The sequence below is a fragment of the Odocoileus virginianus genome, chromosome X, assembly GCF_023699985.2.
Source record: "Odocoileus virginianus isolate 20LAN1187 ecotype Illinois chromosome X, Ovbor_1.2, whole genome shotgun sequence".
Taxonomy (NCBI): domain Eukaryota; kingdom Metazoa; phylum Chordata; class Mammalia; order Artiodactyla; family Cervidae; genus Odocoileus; species Odocoileus virginianus.
In genome coordinates this window covers 31,565,282-31,589,406 of record NC_069708.1, presented here as the reverse complement: position 1 = coordinate 31,589,406, position 24,125 = coordinate 31,565,282, and the positions used below count along the sequence as shown (strand labels likewise).

The following is a 24,125-nucleotide window of genomic DNA, read 5'->3' as shown; positions in this document are numbered from 1 at the left end:
GATAGGGATTGCATGGAATCTAGAGATTGCTTTGGGTTGCATAGCCATTTTGCCAATATTGATTCTTCCAATCCATGAACACGGTATATTTCTCCATCTGTTTGTGTCCTCTTTGATTTCTTTCATCAGTGTTTTATAGTTTTCTATGTATAGGTCTTTTGTTTATTTGGGTAGATATACTCCTAAGTATTTTATTCTTTTTGTTGCAATGGTGAATGGTATTGTTTCCTTAATTTCTCTTTCTGTTTTCTCATTGTTTGTGTATAGGAATGCAAGAGATTTCTGTGTGTTAATTTTATATCCTGCAACTTTACTGTATTCATTGATTAGCTCTAGTAATTTTCTGGTAGAGTCTTTAGGGTTTTCTATGTAGAGGATCATGTCATCTGCAAACAGAGAGAGTTTCACTTCTTCTTTTCCTATCTGGATTCCTTTTACTTCTTTTTCTGCCCTGATTGCTGTGGCCAACACTTCCAAAACTATGTTGAATAGTAGTGGTGAGAGTGGGCACCCTTGTCTTGTTCCTGATTTCAGGGGAAATGCTTTCAATTTTTCACCATTGAGGGTGATGCTTGCTGTGGGTTTGTCATATATAGCTTTTATTATGTTGAGGTATGTTCCTTCTATTCCTGCTTTCTGGAGAGTTTTAATCATAAATGGATGTTGAATTTTGTCAAAGGCTTTTTCTGCATCTATTGAGATAATCATATGGTTTTTATCTTTCAATTTGTTAATGTGGTGTATTACATTGATTGACTTGCGGATATTAAAGAATCCTTGCATTCCTGGGATAAAGCCCACTTGGTCATGATGAATGATTTTTTTAATATGTTGTTGGATTCTGTTTGCTAGAATTTTGTTAAGGATTTTTGCATCTATGTTCATCAGTGATATTTGCCTGTAGTTCTCTTTTCTTCGTGGCATCTTTGTCTGGTTTTGGAATTAGGGTGATGGTGGCCTCATAGAATGAGTTTGGAAGTTTGCCTTCTTCTGCAATTTTCTGGAAGAGTTTGAGTAAGATAGGTGTTAGCTCTTCTCTAAATTTTTGGTAGAATTCAGCTGTGAAGCCATCTGGTCCTGGGCTTTTGTTTGCTGGAAGATTTCTGATTACAGTTTCGATTTCCTTGCTTGTGATCGTTTTGTTAAGATCGTCTATTTCTTCCTGGTTCAGTTTTGGAAAGTTATACTTCTCTAAGAACTTGTCCATTTCTTCCAAGTTGTCCATTTTATTGGCATAGAGCTGCTGGTAGTAGTCTCTTATGATCCTTTGTATTTCAGTGTTGTCTGTTGTGATCTCTCCATTTTCATTTCTATTTTTGTTAATTTGGTTCTTCTCCCTTTGTTTCTTAATGAGTCTTGCTAATGGTTTGTCAATTTTGTTAATTTTTTCAAAAAACCAGCTTTTAGCTTTGTTAATTTTTGCTATGATCTCTTTAGTTTCTTTTGCATTTATTTCTGCCCTAATTTTTAAGATTTCTTTCCTTCTACTAACCCTGGGGTTCTTCATTTCTTCCTCCTCTAGTTGCTTTAGGTGTAGAGTTAGGTTATTTATTTGACTTTTTTCTTGTTTCTTGAGGTAGGCCTGTAATGCTATGAATCTTCCCCTTAGCACTGCTTTTACAGTGTCCCATAGGTTTTGGGTTGTTGTGTTTTCATTTTCATTCATTTCTATGCATGTTTTGATTTCTTTTTTGATTTCTTCTATGATTTGTTGGTTATTCAGAAGCGTGTTGTTTAGCCTCCATATGTTTGAATTTTTAATAATTTTTTCCTGTAATTGAGATCTAATCTTAACTGCACTGTGGTCAGAAAAGATGACTGGAATGATTTCAATTTTTTTGAATTTTCCAAGACCAGATTTATGGCCCAGGATGTGATCTATTCTGGAGAAGGTTCCGTGTGCACTTGAGAAAAAGGTGAAGTTGATTGTTTTGGGGTGAAACGTCCTATAGATGTCAATTAGGTCTAGCTGGTCCATTGTGTCCGTTAAAGTTTGTGTTTCCTTGTTCATTTTCTGTTTAGTTGATCTATCCATAGTTGTGAGTGGGGTATTAAAGTCTCCTACTATTATTGTGTTACTATTAATTTCCTCTTTCGTACTCGTTAGCGTTTGCCTTACATATTGCGCTGCTCCTATGTTGGGTGCATATATATTTATAATTGTTATATCTTCTTCTTGGATTGATCCTTTGATCATTATGTAGTGTCCATCTTGTCTCTTTTCACAGACTTAATTTGAAAGTCTATTTTATCTGATATGAGTATTGCGACTCCTGCTTTCTTTTGGTCTCCATTTGCGTGGAATATTTTTTTCCAGCCCTTCACTTTTAGTCTGTATGTGTCCCTTGCTTTGAGGTGGGTCTCTTGTAGACAGCATATATAGGGGTCTTGCTTTTGTATCCATTCAGCCAGTCTTTGTCTTTTTGTTGGGGCATTCAACCCATTTACATTTAAGGTAATTATTGATAGGTATGGTCCCGTTGCCATTTATTTTGTTGTTTGGGGTTCACGTTTATACCACCTTTCTGTGTTTCCTGTCTAGAGAAGATCCTTTAGTATTTGTTGAAGAGCTGGTTTGGTGGTGCTGAATTCTCTCAGCTTTTGCTTGTCTGTAAAGCTTTTGAGTTCTTCCTATCTGAATGAGATCCTTGCTGGGTAGAGTAATCTAGGTTGTAGGTTATTCTCTTTCATTACTTTAAGTGTGTCCTGCCATTCCTTTCTGGCCTGAAGGGTTTCTATTGATAGATCAGCTGTTATCCTTATGGGAATCCCTTTGTGTGTTATTTGTTGTTTCTCCCTTGCTGCTTTTAATATTTGTTCTTTGTGTTTGATCTTTGTTAATTTGATTAATATGTGTCTTGGGGTGTTTCGCCTTGGGTTTATCCTGTTTGGGACTCTCTGGGTTTCTTGGACTTGGTTGGCTATTTCCTTCCCCATTTTAGGGAAGTTTTCAGCTATTATCTCCTCGAGCATCTTCTCATGGCCTTTCTTTTTGTCTTCTTCTTCTGGGACTCCTATGATTCGAATGTTGGGGCGTTTCACATTGTCCCAGAGGTCCCTGAGGTTGTCCTCACTTCTTTTGATTCTTTTTTCTTTTTTCCTCTCTGCTTCATTTATTTCTAACATTTTATCTTCTAACTCACTTATCCTATCTTCTGTCTCTGTTATTCTACTCATGGTTCCCTCCAGAGTGTTTTTGATCTCATTTATTTCATTATTAATTTTTAATTGACTCTTTTTTATTTCTTCTAGGTCCTTGTTAAACATTTCTTGCATCTTCTCAATCTTTGTCTCCAGGCTATTTATTTGAAACTCCATTTTGTTTTCAAGATTTTGGATCATTTTTATTATCATTATTCTAAATTCTTTTTCAGGTAGATTCCCTATTTCCTCCTCTTTTGTTTGACTTGGTGGGCTTTTTTCATGTTCCTTTAACTGTTGGGTATTTCTCTGCCTTTTCATCTTGTTTAGATTGCTGTGTCTGGAGTGGGCTTTCTGTATTCTTGTGGCCTGAGGTTCCTTTTTATTGTGGAGGTTTCACCCAGTGGGTGGGGTTGAACGATTGGTTTGTCAAGGTTTCCTGGTTAGGGAAGCTTGTGTCAGCGTTCTGGTGCATGGAATTGGATTTCTTCTCTCTGGAGTGCAATGGAGTGTCCAGTAATGAGTTTTGCGATGGGTCTCTGTGTTAGGTGTGACGTTGGAGAGCCTGTATGTTGACACTCAGGTCTATGTTCCTGCGTTGCTAAAGAAATTGCGTGGTATGTCTTGTACTGGAGCTTATTGGCTCTTGGGTGGTGGTTGGTTTTGGTGTAGGTATGGAAGCTTTTGGATGGTCTCTTATTCCTTAATGTTCCGTGTAGTCAGGAGTTTTCTGGTTTTCTCAGGATTTGGGCTCAAGTCTCCTGCCTCTGGATTTCAGTTTTATTCTTCCAATAGTCTCAAGACTTCTCCAACTATACAGCACTGATAATAAAACTTCTAGATTAATGGTGAAAGATTTTCCACCGTGAGAGACAACCAGAGAGGTTCACAGAGTTACATGAAGAATAGGAGAGGGAGGAAGGAGATAGAGGTGAGCAGGAGGAGAAAAAGGGGACTCAAGAGGAGAGAGACAGATCTACGCAGTTATCTGTTCCCAAAGTGTTCTCCGTAGCCCAGACACCCACAAAGATTCACAGAGTTGGATTGGGAAGAGAAGGGGAATGGAGGAAATATTGGTGCTCTGAGGTAGAAAACAGAGAGTCAAAAGTGGGAGAGTATCACCACACTCCTGAGTAGAAATGGGAACTGAATATTGGATTCTGAAATGACCAAAATTTATATCACATACTACTGAAAAACAAAGATTGAAAATCTACTGTAGAGATTAGACTCTTTGAAATACAATATTTAAAAACAAAAACACAAAAAAGATTTAGAACTGTATATGAAGTTCGGTTTAAAAATAGGGTTTCTCTCTCTCTTTTTTTTTTTGGCAAGGTTATAGTGAAATGAAAATGAGGCCATTTTAGGGTTCTGCCCTCCACACCTTGCAAACAGAACAAGACATTCAGATAACTTTCCAGTTTGGCGTATGTCTTTGACATAGCAATATGAAGCTGGAATACATCCAAGCTAAAACACAATAAAAATTTGTTGAATACTTAGTCTGTGCCTGATACTTTGTATTCTTTGCCTCATTTAATCGCCACAGCAACCTCATAAGAGTTATTTATAAGCTTTCCTAGTTTCCACATGGACAAACTGAAGCTAAGAGAGTTTAAGTAAGTTGTTGAAATGGAGCTGGGATCTAAATGACCAGTGCTATTTATACTCTACCACATCTTGATTTGTATATAATTTTAGTTTTATCAAGGTAGTATATTACAAATTTGTGACTTGTTTAAATAATTTTTACATGTAATAATGATACTGTAGTTATGATTTTAAAAAGAGATAATGTCCTTTTAAAGAGATATTCTAAAACATTTACAGATGAAATAACATACTTGCTTGGGCTTACTTCAGAATCATTTATAGGCTCCGAGGAGTTGGAGAATGGGTGAGAGGCTGCCAGTGAAACAACTGGCCAGAGGTTGATAATTTTTGAAGCTGAATAATGGGTAATAGGGCTCATTATGCTATTCTATATACTTCTATTCATGTTTGAAAATGTCTATAGTGAGTATCAAATAATCAGTCATTCCTAGTTACAGTTCTAAATAAGGAAAAAAAGTACCAGTTAACATTTTATTCTTAAATATCATAATGTCCGTAGTTTAAAGTCATGGCTCTTTATTGATTTTCATGGAACCATAAACCTGTTCATACAAGCATTTTCTTTATTAAAGTATTAACACATAGTGGTTAAGTTCATGGACTCTGGAGCCTAGCCCTCTTGGTATAAGTCCTAGTGTTGTGTTACTTAAGCGTTGGTTGACCTTGTATAAGTTATTTAACTTCTCAGGCTCAGGGTTTTTTTTTTTTTTAATTTGTAAAGTGGCAATACTTGTACCTAGCTTATGCAGTTCTTGAGTATACTATGTAATGGATAGACATAGGGATGAGATAGCAAAAAACGTATTCAGACACAAATATTTGTATTTATGTATATGTATTTAAGTTTTCTTTCAAATAGTAAACTTGAGGTGATTGTTTCCCTTTTGCAATTAAAGGGTGTTATATATTCTTGTTATGCTTCTGATCCTTAGGTTCTCATACCAGTGTTTCTGAAATTTTTTCCCTTTCATAACACATATTTACAGTGGTTTTCAGCGGGAGCCTTGTGGAATCTTGGGTGGGACAGTTCTTGTTTGGGACTGTCTTCATGCACATTGTAAAACATTTATATTTACCTTCGCTACTGCCTGAATTAAGTACTAGTTATGACCAGCCAGTGTGGTAACCATAAGTTTCCTTGCACATTTTCACATGTCTTCTAGAAGAATAGAACCAGTCTATTTAGATTTTAATGGTGATGCCATGGATTAATTTAGAGTGCTCCTTTTCTCACATCTCTACCTATCACATGTTAAGGTGTTCAAGGTGAAAACCGATGAGCTATTAATAAATTACCAACGTTACCACAGTGATTTAGAAACTTGTAGAGGTTTTTTTTATTTTAGAAAACGTGTAAACTGGTGATCCATTCTGGTCTTACTGAACAAAAAATACTGGATTTTAGTATGGAAGTAGACATGTCTGTATTTTGGAAAACTTCCCTTAGTAAGATTCATATTCCACCATTGCTTAAAAGGTTTCTTTGAGCTTAACTATCTATAATTCCCTTTCTTGTAGGTGATAGAAATTGAAGATGCTTCACCGACTAAGTGTCCAATAACAACAAAGTTGGTTTTAGATGAAGATGAAGAAACCAAAGAACCTTTAGTGCAGGTTCATAGAAATATGGTTATCAAATTGAAACCACATCAAGTAGATGGTAAGAAACTATTAGATCGTTAAATTTTACCAATATTTGATGGCCCTAGTGTGCCTCACATTCTGCTAAGACCTGGAGTTACTTTTGCTGGTGAGCATAACAGATATGATCCCTGCCCTTATAAGCAAATGAGAAAGAACAAAATTGAACATTGCACAAAAAATGAGTTTTGTGAAACAGGAAGTGTGTGCCACTCACAAATGAGTATATATAGCAAGTAGATTTCACCTAATCTGCAATGGTTAGCTAAGGGCAGTGGTGTGGTAGGGAATGGTACAGTTAGCTAAAAGCCTTCTTTAGGAAATGCTTTTTCAAGTATTTTTGTTAATTATATTCCTTTATTGGTTTTGGAAAGATATCCAATTATCCCTATCCTCTGCTTTGTCCGAGTGGAATCAGTAAGTCAATTTTGAGTGTGTATGTGAATGAATTCATAAAGGAAATTCTACAGTTCCTACTCCTTAGGTAGCAAGCCCATTTCTTGTGCAGTTTTTAGTGTTGAATAAAGGGAGAAATGATAAAATAGCTCCTGAGGTCCGCCCCCCTCCCCCCAGCCCCGGATTGACTCAATAAACCTGAAAGTATATTTGATAGGGATCTGTTCTCTCTTTGGATAAATTTTCTATTAGATTATTTATCTGTCTCTTTGGACCATCCCAGGGAATGGATCAAAGGTCTGCTGTGATACCTGAGAGGACTGAAAGTCACCCTGTTGTGTGCCTGTGTTTTTTTCTAATAAACCTTAGGGGTTGGTGGAGGGGTTGTATGTAAAACAAATCTCATTTACGTTAAGAGATTTTTATCTCTCTCTTTTTAAAAAATTCTGTTTCTTAGAAGTTTTAGTTATGTTTTTGATGTATTTACGAAGGAAGATTTTTTAACTTGCACCTTTAAATTTGAACTTAAGAAAGTTATCATTTTTAGGTGTTCAGTTTATGTGGGATTGCTGCTGTGAATCTGTTAAAAAAACAAAGAAATCTCCAGGTTCAGGATGCATTCTTGCCCACTGCATGGGCCTTGGTAAAACTTTACAGGTAAGAACATGAAGGTATTCTGTTCTTGTGCATTCGTGAATTAAAAAATATATATTATGTTCTGTTAGGTTCCAGACACGGTTGTAGGGGCTAGAGATAAAGCAGTGAATAACAAAATTTCTCCCCCAAGAAGCTTATATTCTGGTGGGAGAGAGAGATTTTAATCAAATAAAATAAGAAATATGTACTTTCAGATAATGTTAAAGAAGCATAGAGAGGGAAAGTATCTTTTAGGAAGTGATGTTTGAACAGAGATCCTAATGAAGTGAAGCAGTGGGATTATAGGCATAGCCAGTAAAACTGCAAAGATTCTGAGGTGGAAATGAACTTCGTTTACAACTTTTTTTTTGTCGTGCTGTGTGGCTTCCAAGATCTTAGTTCCTCTATAAGGGATTGAACCAGTGTCCTCAGCGTGAAAGCACAGAGTCCTAACCAGGGGATTCCTGACTTTAATAGTCTGTGATCTTGTAGTAATGAGAACATAATGTATTTTCACTATTAAAATACTACATTTCTGAATGCAGGAAGTTGCAAGAAGACTGCAGGAGTTGTAGCAGAGGTGTGGAATTAGTGAAAAGATGTGTGTGTGTGTGTGTGTACCTATATAGATATACACACAAGGAAATGGCAACCCACTCCAGTACTCTTGCCTGGAGAATTCCATGGATGGAGGAGGCTGGTAGGCTACAGTCCATGGAGTTGCAAAGAATCAGACATGACTGAGCGACTTCACTTTCATATATATATATATATATAAAATTCCAAGTCATAAGACAGTAGATTCAGTGAGTCAGAACACTTTGCAGTGGAAAAATACTCTATGATATAATTCTCTTCTACATGGGAAGTAGTATTTTCTAAAGATCGTAGGAATGTTCTCTGGGGACTAGGGACTTAGTAGCTATTTTGCTGTGGTTATTATTTATTATATTCATATTATTATTACTGATCATAAAATCACGGAGCTTTAGAGTTGGAAGGACCTTATGTATCATCTAGTTGAATTTCCACCTTTTACATGTTATATCTCTTTCTCTGTACTTTTCCTGGTTTGGAAATTGTGACCTTTGCCTGCTTGCTTTATTGTTTAAACAGCAAAAAAAATCCCAACTATTGTAAGTTTACTCAATATATTTACTTTTTGAAGATATTTAAATGAAGGTGGCAACTTAATTTGTTTTCTTGTAGGTGGTAAGTTTTCTTCATACGGTTCTTTTGTGTGACAAATTGGATTTCAGCACAGCTTTAGTGGTTTGTCCTCTTAATACTGCTTTGAATTGGATGAATGAATTTGAGAAGTGGCAGGAGGGATTAAAAGATGATGAGAAGCTTGAGGTATATTTAAAATATTTTCTCTTATCAAAATAACTGCATAAAATTCATATAGTAAAAAATAAGATTTTTAATTGTCAGTGATGCATGTTTAAGTGGGGATATTTAGTATTTATGCATTCCTACCTTTAAAAATCTTTATTTTCCCACAAAAGGTCTCTGAATTAGCAACTGTGAAGCGTCCTCAAGAAAGAAGCTACATGCTACAGAGGTGGCAAGAAGATGGTGGTGTTATGATCATAGGCTATGAGATGTACAGAAATCTTGCTCAAGGAAGGAATGTGAAGAGTAGGAAACTTAAAGAAATATTTAACAAAGCATTGGTTGATCCAGGTAAGATATTGACAGACACTAAGATAACAAAGCAAGTTGAATGAAAATTGTGCTTATGTTTTATTTAACAAATACTAATTGACCAACTATTAAGTAGCTGGTTATTGTTTATCATTCAGGTTTTTGCTTTCTGTTTGTTTCTTAGTATAATTTCATTAAGATGAAATCACCCTTAATGTTGCCAGATGTTCAGAATTCACTTGCTGAGTCTGAAAGTGTTTGAGGTTAATAATGAGGTTAATAAGCAGTTAAAAATGTACCAGGTGTGTCACAATTGCAAATTCCTCTGACTGAATATTAGACAATCACAAGAGCTCTCTCCATTCTCTGAAAATAGTTCTTTATATTTCTTTTCCAACTTTATGTCATTAGAAGAATTGCTGCACTTTTTCCTTTTTTTAAATGGTCATCACTGTGGAAGGTTAATATTTGCAATGCTATTGACAGTATCCTCATGATGCAAGACCCAAATATTTAATTCTTATTTGTGACTTGGAAACGCAGCAAGTTGTACTGTCCCAGAGCCAATCAATATTTAGTTATTTGTATTCTGTACTTTTTTCTTTTTAAACTTTATCTTGTTATATCTAATTACTTTAAGACACTGTTGAGACTTTAGATGTTTGTTGAGAAAGTCTAATTTTTCACTGCCAAAATAATAGTATTATTTTGAATAGGATTGTTTGAGTAGAATAATTTGAATTTGAATAATAGAATTATTTGAATAGAATCCATGGCTTTGCCCCTTTTTAATTTTATTTTTAATTTATTTTTTCAGCTTATTGGGGTTTAATTAAGAAGTAAAATTGTAACAGTTAAAGTGTACAATGTAATGATTTGATACATGTATACATTGTGAAAGGGTAACCCCCTTTGTGTTACACATCCATTATCTCATGTAGTTTTCGTTTTCTTTTTGGTCATGACATTTACGCTCTACTCAGTTTCAGATTTCAGTTATATAGTGCGTTGTTATCAGCTATAGTCACATTGTTATCACCATGTTGTTTATACATTAGATCCTCAGACCTTATTCATTTTATAACTGAAAGTCTGTACTCTTTTGCCTTTTTTTAAAAAAGTAATGATGTAATCAACATGTACCAAACTAACTGCTATTGTAAATGTTAAGTTTGTCCTTTTCTCATGATTAAAATAGTTGTCTAAAAGTCCTGTGGTTGTTTTGTTGTCAGAGAGGTATACGCTAGTGAATAGTATTGCAGCGTATTTTTCAGAAGATTTCCTTGAAACAGTTTAAAACAAGTTTCAGATGTTTAATGTGATCATGAGGAAATAAAAAGAAATGAAAGCTTATAACATAATGAGTAATGTTTGTTTTTCTATGTAAGCTATTTAGTGACATTAAAAAAACATTATTTTGGAATTTTTGTTTGTTTGTTTACAGAAAAGTTGAAATGATAGTAAAGAAAGCTCCCGCTTATCCTGGACCCAAATCCCCCACTGTTCATCTTACATTACCATGGTAGATTTGTCAAAATTAAGGAATTGATATATTAGTAACTAGACTCCAAACCATATTTGAATTTTACCCGTTTACTATTACTGTCCACTTTCTGTTCCAGGATCCTATCCAGGGTACCACATAGCGTTTAATTGTCATGTCTCCACATTCTTCTCTGGTCTATGACAGTTTTAGTCTTTCTCTTATTTTCTGTTACCTTGTCAGTCTTGAGGAATGTTATTAAAGTATCCTGTAGGATGTTCACTAGTGTCTGTTGTTTCTCTTGTGATTAAACTGATGTTGTAGTGACAGTACACATGGAATATTGCCAAGCAGGTATACTCATCCGAGCATCGGTGTCTGAAGTTTGGGCTTGGTCACATAGACATGGTTGACCACTCTTGTGGGTCATCTTAGTTTCTAGTCCCTCCAGAAGTTGAGAAGATGCTACATGCCCAGAGCTGATCTCCCTTCAGCCCCATCACATTGTTAGCATAGACTATCTCTAATGTTTCCCAAGCCATCCAGATAAACAAATTTTTATCAAGTTAGACATTCCTGGAATTTAGAGGTTACTACCCTAGAGCTGGAGGCAAAGGCTAAACTCTTTTTTGGGCCACGTTAATCCTTTACTTCACTACATATATGTGTATATAGATAAAAATTAACCCTGTTTGAGGTGGTTATTTAAATAAAATGGGATCATACTATAGATTTTGAAACTCTCTTCCTTTTGTTTAGTAACATAATACATTTAACATATCTTTGAAGGATAGTACAAAGAAACGTACATCATTAATTTTAAGTTCTGCAACATTCCATCATAGCATAGTTTTATTAACCCCTTTGACCAAGCTTTTAAGTTGTTTCAATTTTCCACCATAATAAACAATGCTTCAGAGAATATTTCATGTATCTTGTGATACTTGTGGAAGTATATCTTTAGGATAAATTCCCAGAAGCTAAAATTTGGGTCAAGGGTGCAACATCTTTTACACTTTAGTAGATATTATGAAATTGTCTTCCACAATGTTTGATTAACAGCTTGTGAAAAGTGAAAGTGTTAGTCGCTGTGCTGTGTCCAACTCTTTGCAACCTCATGGACTATAGCCCACCAGGCTCCTCTGTCCATGGAATTCTCCAGGCAAGAATAGTGGAGTGGGCAGCCATTCCCTTCTCCAGGGGATTTTCCTGACCCAGGGATTGAACCCAGGTCTCCTGTATTGCAGGCAGATTCTTTACCATCTGATCCACCAAGGAAGCCCTGTTGATACTAGCTTAGACTTCCACAAAGAATGTATGAGTACCTACTTCACCACACCCTCATGAACACTTAATATTAGGTAGTAGTAATCATTTTAATCACTTGTATAAAAGATAATTTTTCTATTTAGAAAACTTTTTAGGATTCAAAATAAATAATAAGTAGTTTTTACATATAAAGCAAGATACATATTTTCATTTTTAGAAAGTTGATTAGTAATTTAAAAATAAATCTTATTATTCATGTAGCCCCATCTGAACATTGAATAGCAATTGTGTTATTTGATCCATCATACTGAAGCAGTTACTTCTGAAATCATGTAGAAGATGCATTCTCTGTAATGCCTAAAATATAGGGGATAATTCGACAATTGCTATTGTTTAAATCAGTGTTTAAGTAATTTATGTGTATATTAACCTGCAAGCAATTTGTGTTTATAGGATACTGTAGCCAAGAATGTATATGGTTATTTTCATAAAACAAATCATATGTATTTCTTTTGAAAGAGCCACTCTCTGGTATGAGATCTGTAGCTTGGAAAATGTTTTTCTCCCTACCTCCATACCCATGTAACAGTCAGTTTAGCTGTCCGTTATCAGTTAAAATTTTTCCCAGCAATGAGTACTAGTTATTTGAAGTAAGTCAAATGGGAAGTACTACTTGGTCTATTGTGATTTCTACAGTGTTTCTTTAAATGTAGCTTTTGAATTTGTCTTTTCACGTATATATAAGTTACTCTTAATCTCAAGTGATAGTTTAACTTATATTGTACTCTTATTCAGAGGCCCTTAAGTACCATCATAATAGTACTTTAATAAACTTAATACTGTTAGTATCACATTAACCAAATATAGCAGCAGATAAAATATAACTGTTCTTATCAGGATGTTGTTTCCACAGCATCTTTCCATAAGAGCAGCACTGTAAAGTGATTAGTTTTACTTAAATGGATTGTGCTTTTAATTTTATTATGTATTAAATGTTGTTTTTCTAGGACCTGACTTTGTTGTTTGTGATGAAGGCCATATTCTAAAAAATGAAGCATCTGCTGTTTCAAAAGCTATGAATTCTATACGATCAAGGAGGAGGATTATTTTAACGGGAACACCACTTCAAAATAACCTAATTGAGTGTGAGTCAATGTGTAAAAGAATGTATCCAGTTTTGGAGGAGTTACTGATAGGAACTTGGAAAGAAATGCTATGCTAAATGAAAGTTTTAGGAAGGTGGAGATTGGAGGAGAGTTGTGTTGAATTGATGTTAGGATACAGTTTGCTGAGGCTGAGGATAAATGATGTGAACCCAGAGAAGTGACTTGTGAGTTTCCCTCATTTTCATATGTGTGTGGTGACACTAAAGAGGGAACATGAGTTACTCAGCAAATAACAAATTGAAATATCCCATTGTAATCTGTTCTAATAGTTTTTTGTTATTTTTATGTTATTTCCATTCTCTTAGAATTTTTATAGTTACTGTTTTCTGTTTTATTATTTGAATACTGGCTATTGTTTCACTTTATCTTTCTTTACATTTATCTATAATATATATCTATATTTTATCTTTATTTTTGTCTGTCCCAGTTTTCCCCTTTGTTCTTGCCCCATTTATAGAATGTTGCCCTGTTTCACATTGTGGTTCTGTATAGCATAGGTCAACTATTTAGGACTTCTTGAACTAAATCAGTTAATTCAAAATTTGATCTAGTGGCTTATTACTTGATTTTATTATTTTGGTTCAGTATCTATGTTGTTTTCACAAGATACCCTTGCTGATCATAAAGTCATGGTTAGAATTACAGAGCGGTTGTTTTATACTCAATATCTATTAGAAAGACTAGTGAGTTAGAATAAAATGTTCTAGGTGTTGTTTTTCCTAAACATTCATTTCCTAGACAGTCTAGAATTTTGGATTGGGTTTTTTTTTTCATTTATTTTTATTAGTTGGAGGCTAATTACTTTACATCATTGTTGTTGGATTGGGTTTTATTTGAATTTCTCATCTGGTTTAGGTAATCCATTTCGAGATCAGACTGATAAACCAGTGTTTAGTCTACACTCAGTTTTGTGTTCTTTCTTTGTATCTTAATTCTAATGCTGCCATGGCATGCATTTTTGACATGAGCATTTTGTCAGAGAATTTTTCTCAGTTCTTTTAGCTATTACTGTTGTTAATGAACTAATATCTTCTTTCTTAGATCATTGCATGGTTAACTTTATCAAAGAAAATTTGCTTGGATCCATTAAGGAATTCAGGAATCGGTTTATAAATCCAATCCAAAATGGTCAGTGTGCAGATTCTACCATGGTAGATGTCAGAGTAATGAAAAAACGTGCTCACATTCTCTATGAAATGTTAGCTGGATGTGTTCAGGTACAAGTACATTCCACAGTAATAATATATTGTTACTTTGTTATATTGTAATCTCAAAATGTTTTCTGAATTTAAACTTGAATTATTTTGTGTTTCTGTCTCCTTCTTTCAGTAGTTTTAGAGTTAAATCTTCTTGCACTCTTTTCCAAAGTTTATTTAGTATTGCAATACAATGTTGTAAAGTAAAATAAATAAATAATTTTAAAAATTGCATTGAGAAGTTTAGAACATACTTGATTAATTCATTTGCTGGATGTGTAGCTTTATATGTTTATATGTTAATGTTTAGACTTTTCTCAATCTTAAGATAGGGGATATGTAAAAGGAACACAGCTATTATGATTAAGAAATTTCTGTGCTCACCAGATTTTATAGTATAGTATTCCAAACCTCATTTGTTTGAAATGGTTGTAGGAAAGGCACTTATGAATTATGAAAGAAGTAATCCTGAAGAAACAGTTTTGTTAATTCCAAGTACATACAATAATTTTAATGGACTAATAGTGTTCTTTACACATAGATCTTCAGTAAACCATTGTTAATGAGGAGATAAGTATGTAGAGACTGACCAAGCAGTTAATAGATCTCAGTTCTTTATTTTTATTAAGACACCAGCTATTAATGGATGCAACAGGTGAGATAGGCTATCCTTTGGACTGACTGTACTACCGTTATATAAGGTAAAGTCATTCTGTTTGTTCAGGTTACCCATAGGTACTAGCGGGTACTCTTATTTCTGTATTACTGCTACTACTTAGGTGGCATTTTTCTGATTTAGGTAGTCATTAGTATCTATCACATTAGTGTTCTTTCTTTTCTGTTCCTATGTTATATGGTTTTAAGAATGCCTATACATGGCTTATTTTCTCAATTGGACAAACATTCCCCCTGATGTTATATGTTATCCTCTGGCATGTTGGCACATTTTACCCAAAGGATAACCCAGACTGCATTGGACTTTGATTCATCCGTTTTACTGTATGATTAAAGCAATTTTTTTTTGCTAGCACTACCTACTGTATCCCCTCCCCACCTTTTTTTTCTTTTCTTTTTTTCTATATAGAGGAGACCATTTGAAAACCTAAATTGCTCACTTGGTAGTATGGCCACTTCAATTTAAAACCTGCCTGGTGTGTTGCAGTATCTTTTTACCAGTGAGTCATACTGTGTAGTCACATGAAATACATTAACTGCAATTAAATGGGATCATTGTGTGATTAAAGAGGGTAAATATATTTAAGTAAATGTTTTCTTATATGTCTGGTACCTTTTATTTGTGTGCACTTTTTAGTTGCAAGCAGTGATGATTCTTAGAGCAGTTAATTCCTGTCATATATTTAACTAATTTTCCTTCTGTTTATTATTAATTACAGAGGAAAGATTATACAGCATTAACAAAGTTTTTGCCTCCAAAGCATGAGTATGTTTTAGCTGTGAGAATGACTCCTATTCAGTGCAAACTCTATCAGTACTACTTAGATCACTTAACAGGTAACAAATACACTTAGTTTATTGTTTTTTTTCTTTCTTAAGACATTCTTTTTCTGAAGAATGCTGTCGTGGTAATTTTACCACATCAGTTGTTCTTCTGCAATTTGGATTTGCGTAAAATGGTATGTTTATATTGTAAAAACAAAAAATATTTCTAATTAAAAAACTAATATTCTCAAAATAAAACTAAGGAACAAACTAGTGAAAAAATATATAGAATATATCAATAATGCCTTAATTTGTAAAGAGCTTTTATTTCATAAAATATTATGTATTTGACTAAATTCATAAAAGAAGATACATAAAATTCCAGTGTATTATTAAAAATATTCAACCACATTAATAAAAGACCTATAAGTCAAACTCATGAAATTGCTTTTTTAGGTATCAAATTGACAAATGTTGAAGGGAAAAAAGGGCAAAATACAAAGCAGGGCACATATTATGTCCCAATGTTACAACAAAAGTACACAGAAATGCCTAAAATACACAAATATGTTAATAACAGGTTATTTTCAGAATGATTACATTATGAGGAACTTATACTTTTTTCCATGTGCTTTTTTAAAATTGTTGTTATTTTAAAATGCTTATTTTTTTATCTTTGACCATATTGGGTCTTAGCTGCGGCATATAATAGCTTTTGTTGGTGTACACAGGCTTCCCTTCACTTGTGGCACGTGAGTTCCAGAGCATGTGGGCTCTGTAGTTGCAGCATGCTGGCTTTTCTCTAGTTGTGGCTTGTGGGCTGAGTTGTCCCACAGCATGTGGGATCTTAGTTCCTGGACCAGGGATTGAACCCATTTCCCCTGCATTGAAGGCAGATCTTATCCACTTGGACTACCGGAAAAGTCACTCTATGTGCTTTTAAAACATACATCAGATAGATACTGTTTCATCATCAGTAAATTCAGGTGTTCGTATGTGTCTGTTTGTCCAAGGTTGTCATCATTCACAGAGCAAAACGTTAGTTTCTGTTTGGTCTGGAGTGAAATTTTTTACTTGTTGGTCACTTTATTCTGGTACCTTTACCCAGTTGATACGCCAGATTTATTTAGGGGCTATAGGTTAGAAGGCACTCTTCAGCCATTTTTGATACAAGAATTGATCAAAAAATAATAGAGAGTGGAGGTTTATACATACACATTACAGTGATGCTTCATATTAGTAATTAAAGTAACACTCTTTGTGACAGATAATTTCTGTTTTAGAAAATAGAATAATGATGATGGTCCTCAACAGTTGTTCTACTTTGGGGAAAACAGGTTTCTAATGTTTGTATTTTATAGAGATTTTTTGCTTTATTTTTAAAACGATTTTCTGACTGACTTTTGAAAGGAGATCATTTCTAATAAGGTGCACATTTTCATTTGTATATTAATCATAAGCTATTAGATTTATTGTACCATTTGGATTTGAATGACAAAAAGTGCAGACATCATTAAGTAACTAAATATAGTCATTCCAGTGAGAAAGAGAGAGAGGGATATTGAGACCTGTCTTTCTTTAATCTCTGAATAATAAAAGGTGCTAAATTTGGTCACTTAATATTTTCTCCAAAATATTTAAAATTTTGTCTCATTGTGGGGAATGTGCTGTTATAAAATATTAAAGAATCAGTTGTGTTTAATAACCAACAGCAAAATGTTAATAGCTCATTTATAGATATTAAAACATACTCATTCTAAGAGCAGTGCAATATTTAAGATTTAAGGGGACCTCATTTTTTATAACTTTAATTGTTAGGAGTAAATATCTAAAGTACTAACTGCTATAGCTTCTTAACTAAGAAAGGTATGGTTGTTAATTTATCTGGTACCATGAATCTTTCAGTCATGAGAATGTCTTGGAATTTCCCCCCTACTAAATGTGGTGTTTTATTTTCCTTAAAGTAGAATAACCTGAGTTAATAATCCCTTGGAAAAAACTTTCATAAAAGGCCAAATGGATTATATTAAAAGCTGCTTTATCTTGATTCTCACTAGGAACCATCAAAGTGTTTCTCCCAAAATGTCACCTATCTCACTTGCAATTAAAATCTTTGATACTTTATTGATTACATAGTCCAAAAATACTTTTGTTTCTTTATTTGACTCTTTTTATATTCAACTTAGCTTTAAGAAGTTCACATAATTTTTTTCTTTTAATACTAGCAACAATTTGATGGTAATTTTAGTAGTAGTAATTTATGGTATATTTAATATTAGCAGAATTAAAGTCATAAAAGACTAAATTTAATGAATTTCAAGAAAATTAATATCTTCGTAATTTTCCTTCATTCTCTAAAAAATGCAGTTCTTTTCTTTCCTTTTTACCATCAAATTCTCTGGTGACTCAGACAGTGAAGAATCTGCCTGCAGTGCGAGAGATGCAGGTTTGATTCCTGGGTCAGGAATTTTCCCTAGAGGAGGGCATGACAACCCACTCCAGTATTCTTGCCTGGAGAATTCCATGGACAGAAACCTGGTGGGCTGCAGTCCATTGTGTCACAAAGAGTCAGACACAACTGAGCAGCTAACACTTTCACTTTCCATCAGAAGTTTCTATTTATATGTAAGCCTCTGCCTTCAGTAAACACTTTAGGTTTTATACGTATGAATACTTAGTTTTAAAACAGCCTGATTTTTAGCTTAAATCACTGTTAAAATCCATACATTGTCTTAGGCATGCTGAAATGGAGCACATACAAAAACAGTCTACAGAATGGAAGAAAATATTTGTAAGTCATTTTCCTAAAAGGAATTAATATCCAGAACACATAAAGAACTCTTACAAATTCTGTGTGTGCATATGCTCATTTGCTTCAGTCATTTTTGACTCTTTTCGACCCTGTGCACTGTAGCCCACCAAACTCCTCTGTCCATGGGATTCTCCAGGCAAGAATACTAGAGGGTTGCCTTGCCCTCCTCCAGGGGATCTTCCTGTCCTAGGGATCCAACCTGTGTTTCTTATGTCTTCTGCATTGGCAAGCGAGTTCTTTACCCCTAGCGCCACCTGGGAAGCCCCTTACAACCTAACAACAACAAAAACCAAACCTAACAACAACAAAAACCAAACAAGTCAATTCAAAAACGGACATAGGGGTTTTCAATAGACGTTTCTCCAAAAAAGATATACAAGTGACTAACAAGCACATTAAAAGATGCTCTATATTATCACTAGTTATTCAAGAAATGCAAATAAAACCAAGAGATACCATATCACACCCAATAGGATGACTCTCAGATAAAGATAACAAGTATTGGAAGTGATACGGAGGAATTTGAACACTTGTGTAGCTGCTGTGACAAAAGTGTGGCAGTTGCTCAAAGGGTTGAGCAGAGAATTACCATGTGATACAGCAATTGTACTTCTAGGTAAAATTCTACTTTCAAAATAATTGAAAGCAAGAATTCAAAACAGATAGTTACCAATTCATGTTTATATAGCAGCATTATTTGTAATAGCCAAAAACATGGAGGCAATCAAAGTGTCCATCAAGTAATGAATAGATGAACAAAATATGATATATGCAAACAATGGAATATTACAATCTTTTAAAGAAATTCTGATGTGAATGGAACTTGGAGACATCATGTTAAGTAAAATGAGTCAGAAACAAAAGGGCAAATACTGTGTGATTACATTTAGAGTTGACTAGAAGAGTCAGATTCATTTAACCGGTACAGAGTTTCTGTTAACAATCATGGCAAAAGTTTTAGAAATGTAGAGTGCTGATGGTTGTACAATGTTTTGATTATACTTAATGCCACTGAATTGTACTCTTATAAATAGAGAAAAATAAAATCCTATTATCTTTAAAAATAAATGGATCTGTGTACTACACATTACAAGTTGATTCAGTGGTTCTGGAGTAGGGCTTAGGCAGCTGCATTTTTATAATTCCTCTGGGTGATTCTGATGTACCCTCTGCCTGAGAATCACTTCTCTAAATGTTGCTCAATATGATTAGCCATCAGGGAAATATAAATCAAAACCAGAACAAGATATAGCCATACCTTAGCCTCTTTAAGTGTTCAAGTGTAAAGAGACTCATTTATGTCTTTGTAGAAATAAAAGGACTATAAGAGAATGCTATCAAGAAATTAGATGCCTCATTTTCACAGCAATGATTTCTATCATACACAGTGGCAATACCTCTAATCAGACAAAATAGCGAGTACTGTATTTTTATGCTTTTTTATTCTTATTTCATATCATTACTGAATATACATCTTGTCCCTCATGGAGTTGTGAATTTAGATCTTTTAAAACTGTGGACAGAAAAATGTTATTGTTTAAATACCATTCTTTTAAAAGATCAACTTTGTTCTTTTGTGTTTTACCCCCTTGATAATTTTGTCATATTAGTGAAATGTACATTCATTTCATTTTTACTTCATTTTCATTTAAAAAATATATTGTTGAAGTTTCTCTGGGCAAAATAAATAATTTTTTCAACTTGAAAAACAACTTTTATAAATACTGGGTTTTTTACATAAGAGTTTTGCTTAAGTACTGTATATAGAGAGTGGCTTTATCTAAAGCAGGAATTTGTAATCTAGAGCACATGGATAGAATCTAGGACCTGAATAAGAAAATACTGCCTGTTTTCACTAACTTCTATCAAAAATATGGCATTTTTCTAGTTATTAATTCAGGCAATAAACCATAGTAGTATTAGTGATAACGGTGACTTTGTTACCAATAGAAATAAGAAATATTTCTACATATTATTGTTGTTACTGATATCTCAAACTTATTTACCTTTATCAGTACTTCAAAATTTCAGGCCATTGTTAAACTTACTACTATATTTGTTATTTAATGCATTAATAAGGTATGCATATCACTATACCACAAGTTTGTTTTTTTAACATTTTGATTATTTCTGTATGATGGCTTTCTTTTGTAATCCTGTTTATTTTATGTGTTTTGAAATAGTCTAAAAATGAGGGCCTATTAGCTTCTCTACAGGGCCAGAGTATTCTGATGCACAGATCAAGCTAAGGTCCTAATACAGAAACACCTTGGTTGAACTAGAGAATTCTTATGTCTTAACATTAGCTCTTTTTTTTTCCTTTTGATCAGGCGTAGGTAATAGCAGTGAAGGTGGAAGAGGAAAGGCAGGTGCAAAACTTTTCCAAGATTTTCAAATGTTAAGTAGAATCTGGACTCATCCATGGTGTTTGCAGCTGGACTACATTAGTAAAGAAAATAAGGTAAATTAACTAACCTAAAATTGATCAAAAGGTATCTGTAGTAAGTAGAATAACTTTGGAAAAAGGTTGATCTGTATAGACTTAATGTATATTCAGATTTCTTTTTCTTTGTGGTACAATTCAGCCTATTTTATTTCTAGTTAATTACTCTATGTTTCAGTGAATTGTGATTATGGAAGGAGTGTTAAATGTTCATCTTTTAAAAAAATTTTAGTGGCATATAGTTAGTTTACAATGTTGTGTTACTTTCTGTTGTATAGCAAAGTGAATCAGTTGTACGTATATCCACTCTTTTTTAGATTCTATTCCCATATAGGTCATTACTGAGTATTGAGTAGAGTTCCTTCTGCTAGACAGTAGGTCTTTACTATAGTATTGTGTACATGTCAATCCCAATCCCCTACCCCCTTCCTGATGGTAACCATAAGATTGTTTTCTACACCTGTGACTCTTATTTCTGTTGCTTAAATAAGTTCACTTGTACCCTTTTTTTAGATTCCACATACAAGCAATATACAATATCTGTCCTCCTCTGTCTGACTTACTTCACTCAGAATGATAATCTCTAGGTCCATCCATGTTGCTGCAAATGGCATCATTTCATTTTTTATGGCTGAATAATATCCATTGTATATATATATATATATATATATACCACATATTCTTTATCCATTTCTCTGTGAATGGACATTTAGGTTGCTTCCATGTCCTGGCTATTGTACACTTTTTGAATTACAGTTTTTTCCAGGTATATGCCCAGGACTGGGATTGCTAGACCATGTGGCAACTCTACTTTTAGTTTTTTAAGGAACCTCCATACTGTTCTCCATATTGGCTATACCAATTTACATTCCCATATTCCCTGGTGGCTCAGACAGTAAAGAATCCACCTGCAATGTGGGAGACCTGGGTTAGATCCCTGGGTTGGGAAGATCCCTTGGAGGAGGGCAACACCACCCACTCCAGTTTTCTTGCCTGGAGAATTCCCATGGATAGAGGAACCTGGCAGGCTACAGTCCATGAGGTCACAAAGAGTCAGACACGACTGAGCGACTAAGTACACACACACCAACAATATAAAGGGTTTGCCTTTCTCCACACCATCACTAGTATATATTGTTTGTAGAGTCTTGATGGTTGTCATTCTGACCAGTGTGAGATGGCACCTCACTGTTTTGTCTCTGGTTTCCTTTGCTTTGCAAAAGCTTTTTAAATTTTAATTAAGTCCCATTTGTTTATTTTTGTTTCTATCTTCATTACTCTCAGATGTGAGTCAAAAAAGATCTTGCTGCGATTTATGTCAGAGTGTTCTGCCTATGTTTTCCTATAAGGGTTTTATCATATCCAGCCTTATGTTTAAGTCTTTAATCCATTTTGAGTTCATTTTTGTGTATGGTGTTAGGAAATGTTCTAATTTCATTTTTACATATAGCTGTCCAGTTTTCCCGACACCACTTATTGAAGAGACTATCTTTTCTCAATTGTATATTCTTGTCTCTTCTCTCATAGATTAACATCTTTCATAACCATAGTAAAATAGTCAAAATTAAGAAATTCAAATAAGTACTAGTAACTAAACAATAGATGTTAATTGGATTTCATCAGTTTTTGTATTTACATCCTTTTTCTTTTCCATGAGTCAATCTAAGACTTCACGTTGCATTTATTAGTCATGTCTGTGATGTTTCCTTTATTTTTTCTAATATATTATAGTTCTTCAGTTCTTTCTTGTAACAGTGAATTTATCCTTAAATGAAACAGACATCATCATCATAATTTCCAGTATAAATTGAAATAAATTCTTAAAATGTTCATTTTTTTTTCCCTAGGGATATTTTGATGAAGACAGTATGGATGAATTTATAGCTTCAGATTCGGATGAAACCTCCATGAGTTTAAGCTCTGATGATTATACAAAGTAAATTGAATACTTTTTGTGCCCTGTGTTGACGTGTTTAAAATCCCAGCTTGCTGATTGTCTTCTAATAATTGGCACTTGTATTTTTCCTGTGTTTCCCTAATCATTTGGATTTGTTCTCTTTTTTAGAAAGAAAAAAGCAAAGGGGAAAAAGGGAAAAAAAGATAGTAGCTCAAGTGGAAGTGGCAGTGACAATGATGTTGAAGTGATTAAAGTCTGGAATTCAAGATCTCGAGGAGGTGGTGAAGGAAATGTGGATGAAACAGGAAACAATCCCTCAGTTTCTTTAAAACTGGAAGAAAGTGAGTCTAATAAATTTTGCATATATCATGGAACATTGATTTAGAAAATATCATGTCATTGTAAAGTCATGCTTCTTTCCAGTTATTAATTATCCTCACCAATGGGCTCAAAGGAATATCTTTCCACAATTGGTAAGCATCTAGGATAATCATATGCACATAATAGCAACAAATGTTTAATGAATGTTAAAGTAGAAGCAAACCATTGTGCTCTCTCTGGTATTTAAGAAGAAGGGAAAAAAGAAAAACTAACATTTATTTACACATATATGCCTAAATTCTATATTATTTTCACTCCATGTGTTAGCTAACTTAATTCTTGAACAGCCTCACAATATTGTTATATCTTTATAAATGATTGGTAGAAGAGGATTCAGACCTAGGTATATCCTATTTTAAACCCACCATGGTGATTTCACTTAACTACATATAAATAACTGTAAGCATTTCAGGTAATAAACTATGATTGTCATTCATTTTATACAGTAAAGCTAGTTTTGATGTTTTAGTCTTTTTCCTTTGTAATTCTTCATAATGTATATTTATTGACTATTTTAGATTTCCCTTGTATCAGGTACAGTTGTGTCATCTACTTCGCTTTCTCTTTCTTTCTTTCTCTTGTGCATGAGTATAAACTCAATGAAAGTCTTCCATTGAACTTCCCAGTGGCTTAAGTTCTCTTTACTCATATCTACATTTGAAGGATGAATACTCAGGCTCCACATTCTCCTAGAGCAGTCTGACTAGATGTTTAGAAACTCAAGTGCTAGGAACAGATAGCTGAATATTTAAAATATCTAGAGACACAACAGTATAAATAACTCTAAATATGTGGCATTTGTGAATCATGGAGCAAAGTATAGACCATCTGTGAAGAGAAGGGAGATGTGGCTGCCAGCTCAGTGAATGATCCTATGAACAGACAAGCTTAGCTGGTCTCAGGCCTGCAGCTGTACAAATTTGGTGATTCCCTGATAAACATTTCTCCCTCAGTACCTCC

At 34.0% G+C, this 24,125-nt stretch overlaps 1 protein-coding gene across 11 annotated transcripts in view; it reads left to right on the top strand.

Moving 5' to 3' along the window:
• Positions 1 to 24,125, top strand: part of ATRX (ATRX chromatin remodeler) — a 267,954-nt gene that overhangs the window by 163,531 nt on the left and 80,298 nt on the right. For all 11 annotated transcript variants that reach the window (XM_070462042.1, XM_070462040.1, XM_070462046.1 and 8 more), the window contains 10 exons: positions 6,277 to 6,418; positions 7,343 to 7,452; positions 8,641 to 8,787; positions 8,940 to 9,117; positions 12,838 to 12,975; positions 14,038 to 14,213; positions 15,587 to 15,704; positions 20,775 to 20,905; positions 22,735 to 22,823; positions 22,953 to 23,125. In XM_070462042.1, coding sequence (XP_070318143.1) covers positions 6,277 to 6,418; positions 7,343 to 7,452; positions 8,641 to 8,787; positions 8,940 to 9,117; positions 12,838 to 12,975; positions 14,038 to 14,213; positions 15,587 to 15,704; positions 20,775 to 20,905; positions 22,735 to 22,823; positions 22,953 to 23,125 — 1,402 coding nt within the window. The remainder of the gene's footprint in view (positions 1 to 6,276; positions 6,419 to 7,342; positions 7,453 to 8,640; positions 8,788 to 8,939; positions 9,118 to 12,837; positions 12,976 to 14,037; positions 14,214 to 15,586; positions 15,705 to 20,774; positions 20,906 to 22,734; positions 22,824 to 22,952; positions 23,126 to 24,125) is intronic.